We start from the raw sequence: 16,573 nt of genomic DNA, 5'->3' as shown, positions 1-16,573 counted from the left end.
GCATCATTCGGCCTATATAAGGCTTGGCTCTCTTTATTTGTAGGTATGATATTTTGAGTAAAAAGGTTCACCATGTGTGGGAAACTTGTCTTCTTATTTGTGTTGTTACACGAGTAAAAGGCTCAAGAGGTCGAAACGAGTTTTTCGTACCTTGCTTAGACCGAGGACGCGATCCAAAGTTTAAGTCGGATTGTTTGACGCGTATCAAAAAATTCACCCATTGACGTAACTATAGGTCTAGTTACGGCAAATATCCCATTGTTTTCGAGGTCTTCATTGATCTTGAAACAAATATCCCCTTTATTCAAAAACACAAAAACAACCTTACAAAAAATGTCTTCCGCTTCCGCCAAATTCACATCAGATATGAACCGGGCAACAATTTAAATTAACCAAACCCAGCTCATATTGACCCAAACTTTGTTGCATCAATATTGTACCAATAAATATTCAAATGAACATTTAAATTCAAAATTAAACACATTACAAATTGCATGATCAAAACAATCTTATATAAATCTAATTTAATTTGTTCTCGACGTAAATCTTTTATATGTTAAAGACTTAAGCTTTGAATAACGAAGTGGTTTAATTTATTAAGGTTGAAATAAGGTCTTAAATCTTTCTTTTACAATTATTAATAGTAAATGAGATGAATATAAATGATACAACTTGCGAGGCTGCGAGCAAAATTGAATTGTGGATATGTCTTACATATACTTCCAAATGGTAAAAAAAAGTTATGGAGAATTGAATAGTTCACTTAAGTAATCTTATGGTTTAGCCCAAAAATTTTGAAGAGACAGTCTCTCATTAACGCTCCGTTTGGCAAGGCATTTCAGGTACCTAATTTTGTCAAAGTAGCTTATTTGACCAAAATTTCAGGTACCTTATTTTTTTGTACGCGTTTGGCAAGTAGCTTATTTAACCAAATAAGCTACCTGAAATGAAATACTACCTAGAGTAGCATTTGAGATTTCAGGTACCTGTTTTGATTTAATTTTTCGTTTTTACCCTTTAAATTTATACTATTAAATAATTATCATATCTTTTTACGTCATTTTATCAAAATCAGTTACCTTTCCAGTTAGTTTGCCAAACACTTTTTTATATAATCAGTCACCTTATCAGTTCCTAATTTTCAGCTACCTAATCAGTTACCTTTTCAGTTTCCAGTTAGTTTTTCAGTTTTCAGCTACCTGTTCAAGTTTCAGTTACCTTTTTAGTTAGTTTTAGTAAACAGAGCCTAATCCAATTCCGTGCCTCTCGACTTATAGAATGAATTAACAAACTTAATCAACGAATAAGGCCTTTAAACATAGATTAAACGTGACGATGCAAATATGTGATAGAAACAATTTATCAATTTAACTTAGCCTCATTTTAACATTTATAATTTACTTAGTCATGCATGGTTTCCCTTACTCCTTATACAAATGCAACTACTCTAACATGGTGGAAATGTAAATTAAACTAATGTTAAATGAAAAGATAAATAACATAATTAAAATAAAGATAGAATTACCTTGAATGGAAATAGAAGAACAATTGCAAATGGAAATAACTTGGAAATAACTTGGAATAAATCTTGAACTTGATAATAGAAATGTTGTAAAAAACTAAAATAAGCTAAACTAAATTAAACGAAACTACTAATATTTAGAGAGAATTTTGGAATAAAAATATATGTAAGAATGCGTCTTGAAGTCGTAGCATAAGGCTCCTATTTATAGGAAAACAAGGAGGTAACGGATGTGACTAAAAGGTGCCAACCCCGATCGGGGACGTGATGTCATAGCTCGGGCAACTTTAATCCTCTAGTTAATGCTCTAGGTATTTTGGCATTCTAAGCTCTTCTTTAGCATCCAAATTTTCTAGCACATTTTGGACTTGAATTCTTGGGCTTTGACTTGCACATTGACTTTGCTTGCATTTTCATTTTGATCCAACACTTTCTTCATGCAAAATTCATGCACTTCCAACACTTAGTCCAATCTTGCTCTCATACTTAGCCTTGCTTCTAGTGTTAGCACAATTTATAGTACTTTAGCTCATTTAGCTCATTTTCCTACAAAACACACTTGAACACACAATTGCACTAGAAACACAATATTAGCTTAAAAACACTTTGATAAGTGCTAAATGATATGTAAAATCAAATTAATATAAGAGGTTAAAATGTATAAAATATGCACTTATCATTCATACTACTCTCTCTACAAAACAATCCTTAAACAATTGAACTGTCAGTTTGATTTTAATGCCAGCACTAATCGCGTCCAACGCATGTTATCATTGCTTATGAATTATGTAATAAATTTTGTTGATGCGAGGAATTGAATTAAACCTTAACCATCTATGCGAGTTGGCCAAAGCTCTAACTATGGTCCTCATGGATTTGAGGTGTTATAGTTTTTACGAATGTGCGTTAGATTAAACTTAGAAGCAAGGATGGAGTTATTAGTGACAACTAATCGAGATTGGTTCATATGGGATGGTTTTGGCCCCCGTGTACTTAACACTTGAACTCTTGTACAAGAAAGAAGTCTGCGTTAAATATATTAAAAGGGCGTTTGGATCGGGAAAGAGTAAGGGAATGAAATTAAGAAAGGGAAATAGGGGATAAGAAATAGGATTACTCTTTTCATTCCTACTTGTTTGATTCGTTCTTAAAAGGAAATGAGACAAATTACAACCACCACTTAATAAATCCTTAACCACCGAACGTCGGCAACTTTGCCCACATCGCCGACAACACCACTCCTATCACCAACGTCCACCTAGGCTGCCACACTCTACTCTGTCGTTCAACCTTTTTCTACCATCCTAACCACCACAACTAACCTCTAAAAATCCTCCCCCACCATCGAAATCCCCTCTCCCACTGCTAAAAACACCGGATATTGTGTCCTTATGAGTGGAAAAAAGGATTTTGATGGTGGGAGGATATTTTGTAGGGGTTCGTTCTGGTGGTTACTGGTTAGGGTGGTAGAGTAGGAGTTAACTGAGGGTGTCTCCGGCGTCTCACCTTTCGCAAGGTGGTAGTTACGACGGTTAATAGGTGGTAATGGATGTGTGGGTGGTTGTAGCGGTGGGATGGCTGTGTTGGTGGTGGTGACGTCTTGGTGGCAAGTGTGGTGGTGGTCACAAGTATGGTGGCAATGTGTAAGGAGCCGCGCTTTAGCCGCATAATCCTTGAGAATTGCGCGCGTAGTCATTTTATTTCGAGTCGTTAGATTTCTTATTTGTAATCATGTATTTTCATTTATGTTTTTAGTTTCATTTAGTACTTTAAGACTACTTCCTGCGTGTCGAATCTTGAAGTCTCGTTTTTAGTTTAAGATATGTTTTTAGGCGTTTAGAAAACATATTGCTATTCTACACATTCAATGTATCCTGCTACCAGGAGCAAACTATCAAATTTGCCTCTATAAGAGGTGCTAGTCTATATAAACCGCTTCTCGTCTTTAAGCTTGATATTACTTGTCTCTTGCTTTCAATAATCGTATTGCTTAATTTTATTACTTTCGTGTGCCGGACTTTGATAATCGTGACTAGGATTCCCGACACACACCCCGAGTCCCGAGAAACGTGCTAGTGGGCGATCCCTCACTAGTACGAGACCCTTGTTACTTGCATTCTGTTCCGGGTGTAATTCCGAAGCAGTTATTTGTTACCACTCGTGGCTTGTAGAATGACGTCTTTGGTTGAATCCTTCTTTCGGCCTCTCCTGAAACAATGAACAAACTGAGGGCTCGGCTTTGGCCGAGCGTACTCACTCCGACGCTCAAGTCAGTGAACTTAAAGAGATAAGTTGTGTGTTACTTGGCGAAGTACGTATTGTAGAGAGATAAGGAAGATATTACCAGATTATGAGGTGTTTAGGTTAAATTGTGGATCCTTTCCTCAACGAGAGTTGAGGAGTATTTATAGACTTTCACCTTTTGTCACGTAGTGGCCAAGTGGCTAGCAGGTGGAAAGACTGATATACCCTCGGCCGAGGGATCCATGGCAGGTCGGCGGGCCCTGTTGACTCGCCGCCGAGGGGTCTTGGATATGAGTACGCGGATATGTGCCCCTACTGCTAGTTGTCCCAGTAGAGGCACAAGAGACAATGCCGACAGTGCGTCGGTTAAGTTTGTCTAAGTCGTTGACTTGCTGTGGATATCTTTGACCTTGCTCAATATGTTGACTCGGTCAGCGGGTGCAGAATATGCCCCATCAATTTCTTTCCCTAGAGTTGGACAAGGGTGCGCACCACGATCCGGCAAAAGTACCGGACCCTGACACAATGGTAGTACTTGATGAGTGAGGTGATTGAAGGAATGAGGAAAGAAATCTCATTCACTAGGGGGTGAGGGGTGAGGGGTGAGGGGTGAGGGGTGAGGGGTAAGGGTTAAGAGGGTAAGAGAGGGGCAAAGGGTATGATTGAATGAGCCAAAACAAACAGCAACATAATGAATCCTTCATTTTAATTCCCTTTCCCTTTCCCTTTCCCTTTATTGAATCACAAATTCTTGTTTCAGACGGACAATTTTCGTCTTATTTTTCAGACGGGCATATGTGACCATTTTATAGTTAAATGTAACCACAATGTTATAGGCAGTGTTACTGCTTATGGTAACTGGTTTTTCAATAGTGGTCACATTTAACTGTAAAATGGTTACAAAATTCCGTCTTATTATTTCAGACAAAAAACGCCTGTCTGAAATAAGACGCACTGTTCTTGAATACCCCGAATCAAACGCCCTCTAAGTTCCTCATAAATAAAAGTGGATGAACATCGATTATACAAAGCATTCAAAATAGTTGTGAGCCCTGCATATATGCCATACGATAGTACCCACACTTATCTTTCATGTTAGACATAGTTTACCATAGTTATTATCCAACACGAACTTAAGTACATAAAAAAAAGTTCGTGAGATGTATGTATATAATATCTTTGAACTTGAACTAGGCAGATGATCACATATCGATAAGTAAACTCAAACATACCAAATATAGATAACGCTTATCTGATATCATCCTCTTTCCTCCACCTTCAAAAATTAACTAGTTTAACTAAATCCTTTATAAATTTGATGTTATCAAAAAACTGCAAAATAAAAATTTTATCGTACAAGTATACGTTATCGTTGAACTTCTAATTCATGTCTATACATGTCTATGGTCTCAACTCTCAAAGTCAATCAACGCGTAAAAATACCTCTAATCCTTAAGCTTAATTCTCATCCTACCAAATTTGAACACCAAAACCCTAATCCAATTTGTAAACCTCAACTAACATCACATTAAACCACAAATCTATTCCAATTACCTAATATAAAGCCTTCCAAATCACAATAGGTCTTGGTATAAACGGGTGAGGCGAACAGACGGGTAAAGACCTCTAATAAAATGGGTAGGGGGGACAAGGTGGGGCACCCTCATGTGCTTCCCACTTTTATAACAAATGGATATTTTGTGAGGGAAAATGATATCCGTCTATAAACGAATAGTTCCGTCTATAATGAAAATTTGTGTCCAAATCAACATCAAAAACCAAAAATGTGGCAAACCACCAACAACCCTACACACATCTAACACCATTCAACATTCATCACCTTATCTCACCATCACAATTTTCCACAATATGAATGGTCAAGATGTCCTTAATCAAGTAGCAAATTAGCAAAATGTTTCCACCATGGGTCCCACTTACCTTGCCTTAAAATCTTGCCTTAGTTGGATGGTTGGCACACCAACAACATGACACGTGTGAATTTAGATCCAACTTTCACATCACCCAATCATCACATACCACGTGTCCCCTCATAAAGTTTGAAATTACTAAATTACCCATCAATTATTCATGTGATCGTCAGTTTATATCATCTTTTGTCTCACGATTTATGACTTTTTCTTTCTCTCTCTCCATTTTTTTTCTTCTCTCTCTTAATTTAATCTCCTGAATTGGGTGGTTTTTAGATCAGATGTAATTAAATTATAATTGGGATTTAAATCAAATCTTTGGATTCAATCAAAGGTACAATCTTTATCCAGATTTAATTTTGTTTTATGATGATTTATGTCATTTAATTGCTTTTTTGGATTGAATTGTTGGAATTTTGATGATTTAGCTTGATGGGTATTTTTTATTTGATGTTAATTTGTGAAATTGAGCATTTTTTTGGTGTAATTGTTGATTATTTGTATATGGGTATGTTAGATCTCATCAATTAGGGGCATGATTGGGCTGGAATTGAGGGTTTGTGTTAGTTTTGGGATGAATCTTGTGATTTATATGTTGATAATTGGATATAGAACTCAATTTCTATCATAATTTAGTGTTTCTAGCTATTTGTAGAGTGGAAGTGTAATAGTAATTTGGTGTTTGTTGAAAGTTGTAGCATTTTGGAGATATTGAAATGAAATTTAAGTGAAATACACTCGGATATGAGGAGGAAATCGGATAATCCCTCCGCTTGATTCATTTGTTTATCTTTGATTAAAATACCCCTAACGGAGAATAAGAAAGGCAAACAAATGAATGGGACGGATGGAGTACTATGATTGTTAAGCAAATTTAGTATGATCAGAAAACCCTTTTTTTTCTCAGGCTTAATTTGAAGGGGATTTTCGGTTAATCCTTAGTATGTTAGTCTCGGCTACGCGTATCTTAGGCTATTGTCTGAACTTGTATATGTGTTTGTTCGACATTCTTGGTGTCAACTGTCAAGTATGGAGTCTGAGCTATATAGAAAAGTAGAAAACCTGATCAGTCAAATGTGTCGACATTGATTTGCAGAAGATCTTTGCTACTGTAGTGAACTAATTAGAGTCCAAACTCCAAAATCATTATAGCGCGTGATCCTTCGAATAAGCGGCTTCCTTAGGGTTCTAGTTCTATTTAATTAGGATTTCTGACATTGTGACCTGATTTGAGGGTTGAAGCCATTGATAAGTTTGTGATAAGTTTGTTTAGAGTCATGGCATTTCTGGTTCCAAGGATCCATTGTTTACTATTATCTGATAAGTAAGTGGGAAGGTCTTATAATTCAAAAGATGTGGTCTGTGTCGTGTTGTCTGGATAAGTGTTGTAATTGTTATGTTGCCTTCAGCAATTATGTAAATGTCATACTTAAGGTGATGCCTTTACAGTAATGCTGTAGCCAACGTTTAAGCTTGTGATGTAAATCAATGACTACTACTGTATCGCTGCGATTGTTTAGTGGGTTTAGACGAGTTCTTATCTTTATCATTATCGAAGCCAATGACATTTTCGTTTTTGAATTGTTCAAGGTCTATTAAATGCCCTTCGTTTGTGGGTTTTTTCTCTGTCAGTGCATCTATTATCGTCTATCCTCATTACGTGTTCTAGGTATTATTTATTTACAATACTTGACCCAAAAAAATGAATTACGTGTCCACTGGAAAGTGGAAACTGTATTTATAGTTAAGGTTGGTGGACCTGTGGTTTGTTATTGTTCCTGATTCTATATTTATGTTGCCTTCTTCTTGCAAGTATTATAAGCTTCAGTTGCTCGTGGTCCTGAATCTCCTGACTTTCGATGTTTCTTTTGGTAACTGTAGTGATTCGGTCATGTAACTGCTCTTTGACCCAGACTGCCATCAGTTGAAATTCAAACAGCCTATAAACTTGGTGTCACACAGCAAATGGGTAAATGCAATGGTTGTGGAAAATCGGGGACAATGTTGCCAAGAAATGAATTGGTTGGTTCTTATCAGTTTGCTCTTTGTCTTTCCCTCATTATCTCTGTCTGGGACTGCACCGTGCGTACAATAAGGTATAATTACGGACCTGAGTGGGTGTAGCGCATTACAGTGAACCGCCAATAGTTACATATAGATAAACTAAAGCGAGTACTTAGACATATATAGAAAAAAAAAAAAAAAGCGATACTTAGGAAAGGAAAGGTAAAGGAAGAAACTTTCCCAAAATGATGAAATAAGGAGAGACAGTCCGACATTACATACATACTTCATATTTTAGTTATTTGTGAAAGAAGTCAAGCTAGCATACTTAACAGTGCAGAGAGTTATTATCACTAGGGGGTAATCATGGATTCCGTGAAAAGCCCTCAAGTTAAAAAGGTGAAAAAGAAGCAGGTCAAGGATGAGTTAGATCGCATCAAGCAGGCCGAGAAAAAGAGGAGGCGGCTGGAGAAAGCATTGGCCACGTCAGCAGCGATTCGTTCTGAACTAGAGAAGAAAAAACAACAAAAGAAAGAAGAGCAAGAGCGGCTGGATGAAGAGGGGGCTGCCATTGCTGAAGCAGTTGCTCTTCATGTATTGATAGGAGAAGATTCCGATGATCCTAGGATTGTCTTGAAAGAAGGCCGTAACCTTGGTGATTGGCATCATGCCCCAAATATTGGACTTTTCATGGACGGACCTGCCTTTCCCCGTCAAAACTTGAAGAGATGTTCTGTTGAGAATATGGGTTGGTTTCCTGACGCGTATGGACATGGCTGTGAATGGACCCATGTTGGAGAGTTCAATCATCCATTTAAGAAAAACATGCAGTTAACACGTTTCGAGGATGGAAGTTGGAGTTGCGATGACTTTTCAGCTGGCCTTGTTGCAGCTCAGGCTGTTGCAGCCCTCCAGATCAGAGAAGAGACGCAGGTTGACGTCCCTGTTTACTTCAACCGATACTGAGATCCCAGACAGTAATGCTCATAGACTGTTAAAGTTGCACTTAGTATGTTCCTGTATTTCCCGTTGATTCTGTAAGTTGTGTTGTGTGAGATTTGGCCGGACTATAATGCTCAGACTGTTAATGTTATTGTTCTTGTGCTGCAGAATTTATCTGCGTTGAACTGATCGTTTCATATCGTCTTTGTTATATTAGTCTCTCAAAATTTACTTTCTGCTAAATTGTGTGTAATGTATGAGACGGTCTTACATGTCAAATTAACTTGAATCCTTGTAAGATAGTCCAGGATTCCTCAAGGCTGTTATTAATTGTATTATCTTGTGCTTTGTTTGGCAGCAACACACTAGGAATTCGTCAAAATTCTTCTCAATTTAGTCAAACTGATCATCGCCTTATAGTGCTCCGTTTAGCAGAGATGACTCTTTTTCAGCTGCTTCTAGTAGTTGCTCTACTTCTAGTGGAGACCCTGATAAATTGTATTCACGAGTCATGGCCCGTGGGCATCAATGCTGGCTACCTTTCCTTCGCCATCTCGTGCAACAATAATTTCTTGAATATTAAGTATAATCCTCGTCACAATCCAGCAATGTATCCCGATAACTAGAAATACTCGTTGATGGCTATACACTTGTACATGTGTATTTTTCTTTGAAATTTAATGATTACTCCACGTATCGCAAATGTATTGAATAGAAAATTTATAGAGTAGAACATACGAGTTGTTACTCGTGACAGCGTGTCAAAAATCGCTACATTCAACTAAACAACAAACGGCACATACAGAGAAGGAACAGTTCAATTACCATCTCGACATTGTACTTGATACAGTTGAGGCCTATGATAGAACAGTACAGAAAAGAGATCAATATCTCAAGGATACGAACCTGTTCCTCTACCCTCCTCTTTTCACTCCGACAATATAATACGCTAATCAACTACCATGATGACCGTTCTGCCTAAGAAGAGTTGCACCATCGTCATCATCATCATCTCGGTGCTGTTGCCGAATCACCTCCTGGTTTGGGCCTTCGAGTACTGAGCTACTGGATGGTTTATCGCCTGCTGGAATTATATTCTTAAACCAGGACATCTGAAATCTCGGCGATGTTCCGTTGGGGCTGGGGCTTTCTGTTGATACTTGTGAGTTGGAATTGGTGGCAATGCCTTGCAGGAACCGGTATGCAACCTTGCTCGCTGATACTATCTCCGTTTTAGCTTGTTTTAACTGCAACCACATCAAAGATCCACCAAGTTATGAAAAGATAGCAGGTAATCATATATGGAGATTGCCAAGTATTAGCTTCGAAGAAGTTTGATACTACAAGCATGAAAATGATCTTGAAATCAGTCATTGCAATACAAACACAGACAATATCAACTCGAAGAGCGGTCTCGATATCCTTCAAAACCTAACTTGGCTGCAATGTAGGCTATCCTTCCAGAAAATCTCCCTAGTTAAACCTTCATTATTCTGCGGAATCTCCTCTTGATTCAACCTTTACCATATACGCATGTTACTGTTTTCACTTGCTGAGGTAAGCATGGTCCATCACCCATCAGAAGCGTAAAGCTAAAGCCACATACGTGAACATATGAGGACCAGCTATGCATGCAACTGATCCCAAAACATAAAAATCATGGCAACTTAAAGCAGACATCTTACACGATATGCCGTGTTTCCTGCTATCTCCACAGCTGCATCACCTGCATTGGCAAATCGGTTTACCCAACCTGCATAACCAAGCCCATGTGTACTTAGTAGTTTGCATTGCAAATCAGTGTCTTGTTATACTAATCCTACCCTACAAAGGCAGTAGCATGCTGATCCAATCCCTAGGCCGTCCTAGGAAAGGACAACAAAAGCCATAGAATAGAGAATAAAACGGGAAGAAATGAAACACATAATCCGGAAAGCCTCATTCGATACAGAAACTATGATACCAATGCAATGTTCTTTGAAGGTGTTGCAAAAAAAAATTTAAAATTTGCCACAAACTAGTACGGAGTATATAATAATCATACTATATGTACACATGCTACATAAAAGTAACATAACAACCACCATAAATCTCCACACACAAGAAATTCGGCAAGATTAGAAAGCTAATGGCGATACACAAGCAGCAGACACGATGCAGCATCCCAAAGAAGAGGCTTAGATATGTTAAAACTTGCTCCCACTATACTTAATTACTTATGCATGAGCAGTTCAGTATCAAATAAGTGACAGATTACTAAACAATGGACTCCCTCCAAATCTGCACCAACCACTGCCCTACAAATATGTGAGGGAAAAAGATTCCTTGTGGGTAGTAGCCTAGTAGAGTAGTAGGCTGTGGATTGGAGGGAGTACAACTTAGCAAACCAACTATATGTGTTTATCCTATTTTGTAGGGTGATTATGTTTTGTAAATATAAAAGGCATAGGTAAGACAACGGGCATAAACCAACAAAAATAATCTTTTTTCAGAAAAAAAGGAAAAAAAAAAAAAAACAGATGCTAGGGCAGCTAATTCAAATATCAACTCCCTTCCCATCTGACAAAACATTATTTAAATAGGTGAATAATCCTTGCAAGCGAAGACGGGAGATAAGGGGATTCCTCCCTGCAACGGATGAGCTCGGAACAAATTTTACTAAACAGGGGAAAAGAGCTTAAATCAGCTGAGCTCCCTTGAATCTTCTCCGTGACAAGAAAGAACAAGAAGATTTGCTGTGCAAGCAAGCACATCAACACCCATGCGTGCACGCAGAGGGTAGCAGAAAGAAGGACTTGAACCATCCACCTAGACGTTAAAACATACTCCGTACACGTTAAAACATACTCCGTACCCTTCATCATGTAGCATTTACACTAGATCTTACACGATGGGACTGCGGATGGCATAATTGTTTCCACTCACACAAAGATGTATATATCAACTTCACGAGCCCATACAAGAGAAGAACAAGATCCACTTATATAAGCAACCACATATTCGCATTCACTTAAAAAAAAAAAAAAAAAAAAAGAAACAAGGAGTAGCGATGTTATACCTGGAAGTTTTGGGACACCCAGCCTTTCACATAACTCGTCACAGAAATGATTACAGTTTCTTGATAGCAAATCGTAAGAAAATCCAGGCCATTCTCTGCTAAGCTCTCTCAAAATCTGATTTACCTTGAAAATAGATAGATTAGTTTGTCCAAGAACGATCTTCTCACGGTATGTATACATGGGATTTTTAGTAATAGGGCAGCTAAAGACGCCAGTTCCTTCTTCACAGAACCCAAAGGACCATTCATCATCTCCAAACACCTATCAACATGAAGATCTCCATTCTGTCACAGACTTGACCATTTATAAACATATGATATAAAGCATATACAGTATGAATTCCTTAGTATTAAAACATTTAAATTTTTATTTCCTAGGCGTTAATACATGTTAGCACAAGAATTATCTTAAAATGGACCTATTTTCTTGAACATAGAATTAAAAAAAAGTACTCTGTAGTATTTGGAGATATTTAGGTCAATTCCTACCAGAAGAAGTATTTACAATTTAATAAGTAGCATAACACCATCAATGCAGCATCTTCAAATTTTTAATGCAAATATGGAAATGGCCATATTAATATCCCTTGTGCTCTTTCAGCTCATAAGTCATTGCAAGTTCGTGGATGTTAGGAGCAATGGTTACATGCAATTGTCAAATCATGAAAATTGTAAAGGGGGCTCTCGTAAAGCAAATGAAAACATTTGACACCATGTACCAACATACATAATAGGTTACCCATGATAAACAGCATGAAAAGTATTTCAAATATAAATGTTCCGAACACAGTAGTTAGTACTTCCTCCATCTCAATTTTAATTGCCTCTTTCACTCCAAAATATATCCCAAAAATATTGTTCTGTTTCTAAATTTAGTAAGAAAAAAATTTGATAATACAATATTGCCTCTAGATAATTAACTACTACCATCTCCACCAGAATGACATTATCTCAACTGTCTTTATTCAAGAGCAAGGGTGGGTAGTTAATCACTTTCCCCTTAAATCCTCCAAAAATAGAAAGACGGATAATACAAATGGGATGGAGGGAGTGCTTAATAGTTAGGTCTATGTCTCTCTGATGAGCTAAACAGCAAAGCTTCTTCGCTAACTTTACATATCATATCCTACACATCGCATCAACACCCTCATTTCCCTTGTTTTCTCTTCTGGACTAATCAAGTATTCTACTTGAACATCTCATCAATGAATATTCTCTTTGCACCATCACAATAAGTTCATGTAAGTAACAGGCAATAGAGCAATACTCTAATCTGCTGATTCATCATGGTCCTACATATCTACTCACTAATTACCGCGATACTGCGATTCAACTAGCAAAACTTATGATCCCTAACATATCACATCGAAATAGTCATAAACCACCGTCATTGTCTTTCTACTTAAAATCTTGCAATTCGATAAGCACTTTTACTACTGCAGAAGGCTTCTCCATGGTGCACCAATACAAATTCCAAGAATAAACGACTTTAAATGGTGAAAGATTTCAGCAAACACTTCGCATCTTACAGGTCCCAAAGTCACCAACTCACAAACACGACTTCCGGAAATCAACCATTCCATTGAACTACTACTACTACAACTACTGCTGCTGTGGTAAGGTCATTACCACAGATCACCCACATGTCAATCACATGTACTTCCGGAAATCAACCATTCAATTGAACTACTACTACTACTACAACTACTGCTGCTGTGGTAAGGTCATTACCACAGATCACCCACATGTCAATCACACATACTTCCGGAAATCAACCATTCAATCCCCTCACATAATTCGATAAACGTATACAATCAAATGGAACCGAGGAAGTATACACTACAAAGTACAAAAGCAATTAATAAATAATCTAAAGGAACTAAAACACGAGATCTCTATCTCCGTACACATTAATCATACATCATTAACAATATAAATGCAATTAAATCAGTAAAAACCCAAATCAACCAACTAAAACCCTAGATCTAAAACACACAAAAAAAACTTGAAATTAAACACAAAAAGGGGGGAAATTTAACCTGAACAGCACTATGAAAGATACCACCTAAACCAATACCATCTTTGAAGAACTTATTGATGTTGGTAATCGTATTGTTCGTCTTTTCAGAACCACTATTTGTAACATCATATATGTGTAGTATTACATCCGTCATAATTATTTATCTACTCTTGAGTCTTGAAATCCCTAAATTGTCTTGTAACAAAATCAATTTATCGAGATTTATGAAAACCCTAATTAGTGACAGTTTATCTCTCTAAAAATGTACCAAAAAAGTGACAGTTAGTTCTGTCGTAGGTTTAGTGTGTAGCTGAGGTTTGTGGTGAATGGTGATTGAGTGAATGATTTGCAGTAAATTTTGTGGGGATAGGAAATGAAGATAATCAAGACAACAAGGAGAAAGGAGATATTTGTGAACGTCTCTCGTGAAACCGATTGTAAATTTATACGGAATAATACGATTTTTATTTTTCAATGAGTATGAGTATTTTCTACCGACTTAGGGGTGGTAATGAGATGAGACAGCTCGCGAGTAATTCGAGCTTGGTATAAGCTTGGCTCGAAAGTTTAACGAGTCAATCCGAGTTAATGTTTGCTCGGTTCAAAAAGCTCGTGAGCGGCTCGAACTTGTGTAATTAGATAAGATATAAACTCATATTTTATAAAAATATTTTGTCATGATTATATATTTGTATCACACATCAAAAATGTCTCATTGGTTTCTAATATTTGTATATGAAACATTCGAGCCTTGTTATTGAAAATATCAAGAGAAAAAAAAAACGAAAATTCAATAATTATATATAGGCTCGAGTTTGGCTTGAGCTCGAGTTAAAGCTCGCAAGCTTGATAACGAGCACACTTTTTTCAAGCTCGGGTAAGTTCTAGATCGGCTCGAGCTCGAGTTTTACTTTATGAGCACAAGTCGAGCAAAGCCAAGCTCGAGCTCGTTAACACCTCTAGATTAACTCATATCGAATTCATGACCACTTGTTTAAGAGATGATAGACCTTACCACTCACACTAGTCAACTTTAGTATACGGAATAATACGATACGGAGTATTACTCCCTCTATTTTTCTGTTTTCTTACCATTTCATTAGAATATTCCTCACATATACTAGATATTAGAGAAATGAGAAGAAAACAGAAAAATAGGAGTATTTTACATTCTAAAGTCATTTTAGAAAAAGTAACAAAAAAAAAGAAAGTTATATACTCCCTCTGTCCCGGTCATTTGTTGTCCTTTTCTATATTGGGGTGTCTCAGTCATTTATTACCCTTTTTATTTTAAGAATGAATTTGATGAGCAATTTGATCACTCACACTCAATTTATTCCACTTGTCATTTTATAATTTGTCCCTTCCTCTTTTCTTGGTCTTTGTGCCAAAACCAAAGGACAACCATTGACTGCGACGGAGGAAGTATTATTTTACATTTTTTTCATATTACATTCTCATTATGTTTTTAAACATTGTTACTCAAGAAAGGATAAAATTTTAACTTTTGGATTGGTGGAAATGTTTTTTTACTTTTTATTTTTATATTACCTTGTGTAATTTCAAAAACAATTTATTAAAAAGAACGGAGGGAGGATTCATTTGTCACTTGATCATATTTGATTAACAAACGATCATTTACAAACATTTTTTTAGGGGTAATGGATGAATAAGTATATACTCCCTCCCATTCACAATAAACCTCTCATTTCATTTTGGCACAAAAATTAAGGAAAGATACTACCCCACCATATAATTAAATTTGGACCACACAAATACACTACCCCACCATACAATTAAATTTGGACCACACAAACACTTACCAAAAAAGAAAATAGGGAGGTTATTGTGAATAACCGAAAAAGGAAATAGAGAGGTTTATTTTGAATGGGAGGGAGTATCTCACTAATAGGTCTTGGTATAGACGGGTGTGGCGAATAGACGGGTAAAGACCTCTAATAAAATGGGTAGGGGGGCAAGGTGGGGCACACCCCATGTGCTTTCCACTTTATGGCAAATGAATATTTTGTGAGGGGAAATGGTATCCGCCTATACGTATAGACGGATAGTGTCCGTTTATAATAAGAATTTGTGATATCTCACCGCTTTGTTGTAACTTTTGCTATTTTCTATTTATCTCCTATGGGAAGATGCTCTCCTATGTATGATGTATCCCGTTGTTATTGTTGCGAGGTCACTGTGGTCCAAGATATGTACTAATTAAGCACGTTGTTTTAAGGCCTCTTTACTTTAATATTTTATAGTATATGAATTTTTATATAATGCCAGTGGTTAATTTTTTAACAATATTCATGGACGGTCAAACCTAAACTTCCGACAAAGAATTGTGCACCTACTTTCTTAGAATAAAATATAAGTCAGAAATCATAAAGAGAGATTTAAAAAAAAAAAAAAGAAAAAAAACTCAACAGCCAAATAATTGTAGTACAGTACTTATAAAATAAAAATGCGTCTGCCGGGAGTCGAACCCGGGTCTATTGCTTGGAAGGCAATTATCCTAACCGTTGGACTACAGACGCTATTGTTGTTCAAGATTGAAATCCAATAATTATTAACGGAGTCTTTAACAGTCACACTACAAAATGTCAAAATTACAATTTACAAATACAGCCAATCAGAAAAGATATTCTTACTCAGTCTCTCACGATAAGGTTCGTAACTCTTATTATTGATGTATGTTTTTTTGTAGCGTTTTTGGCTATATTATGCGCGATCCTGTTAAGACTAATAGGACAGTGACTCAGTGACTGAGCAAAACAGTGGCACAAATGGATGTGACGAGTGACGACCAATGTTCAGAATAATGGTCTTCGCCTCCTGAGCTAAATCTCCAA

The 16,573-nt window shown here is 36.9% G+C and overlaps 2 protein-coding genes and 1 non-coding gene across 3 annotated transcripts; 1 reads left to right on the top strand and 2 right to left on the bottom strand.

The window, feature by feature from the left end:
- Positions 1-5,882: 5,882 nt before the first annotated feature.
- LOC141656645 (uncharacterized) lies at positions 5,883-8,837 on the top strand. The gene is made up of 2 exons (XM_074463606.1): positions 5,883-6,028; positions 7,576-8,837. Exon 2 carries the CDS (start codon positions 8,065-8,067, stop codon positions 8,662-8,664), a length of 600 nt encoding a protein of 199 aa, XP_074319707.1. The 5' UTR covers positions 5,883-6,028; positions 7,576-8,064; the 3' UTR covers positions 8,665-8,837.
- A 466-nt stretch (positions 8,838-9,303) lies between these two features.
- Positions 9,304-14,200, bottom strand: LOC141656643 (deSI-like protein At4g17486). The gene is made up of 4 exons (XM_074463605.1): positions 13,738-14,200; positions 11,699-11,960; positions 10,326-10,393; positions 9,304-9,887 (listed from the first exon to the last, which is right to left on the bottom strand). The coding sequence occupies exons 1-4, from the start codon at positions 13,870-13,872 to the stop codon at positions 9,594-9,596; spliced, it is 759 nt and encodes a 252-aa protein (XP_074319706.1). The 5' UTR covers positions 13,873-14,200; the 3' UTR covers positions 9,304-9,593.
- Positions 14,201-16,186: 1,986 nt separating this feature from the next.
- TRNAG-UCC (transfer RNA glycine (anticodon UCC)) lies at positions 16,187-16,258 on the bottom strand. The gene has a single exon. It is a non-coding gene; the product is annotated as a tRNA-Gly (tRNA).
- Between the last annotated feature and the right edge of the window lie 315 nt (positions 16,259-16,573).

This window comes from Silene latifolia, chromosome 5, assembly GCF_048544455.1.
Source record: "Silene latifolia isolate original U9 population chromosome 5, ASM4854445v1, whole genome shotgun sequence".
NCBI classification, from domain to species: Eukaryota; Viridiplantae; Streptophyta; class Magnoliopsida; order Caryophyllales; family Caryophyllaceae; genus Silene; species Silene latifolia.
The sequence above is the reverse complement of the archived record's forward strand: the minus strand, read 5'-3'. Positions and strand labels throughout refer to the sequence as shown.

Coding starts and splice junctions, on each gene's coding strand:
- LOC141656643 (XM_074463605.1), bottom strand. CDS start 13,872: ATGACGGATGTAATACTACACATATATGATGTTACAAATAGTGGTTCT. Junction 11,961..13,737: donor TCTTTCATAGTGCTGTTCAG/GTTAAATTTCCC, acceptor TCATGTTGATAG/GTGTTTGGAGATGATGAATG. Junction 10,394..11,698: donor GGGTGTCCCAAAACTTCCAG/GTATAACATCGC, acceptor TTGGTTATGCAG/GTTGGGTAAACCGATTTGCC.
- LOC141656645 (XM_074463606.1), top strand. CDS start 8,065: ATGGATTCCGTGAAAAGCCCTCAAGTTAAAAAGGTGAAAAAGAAGCAG.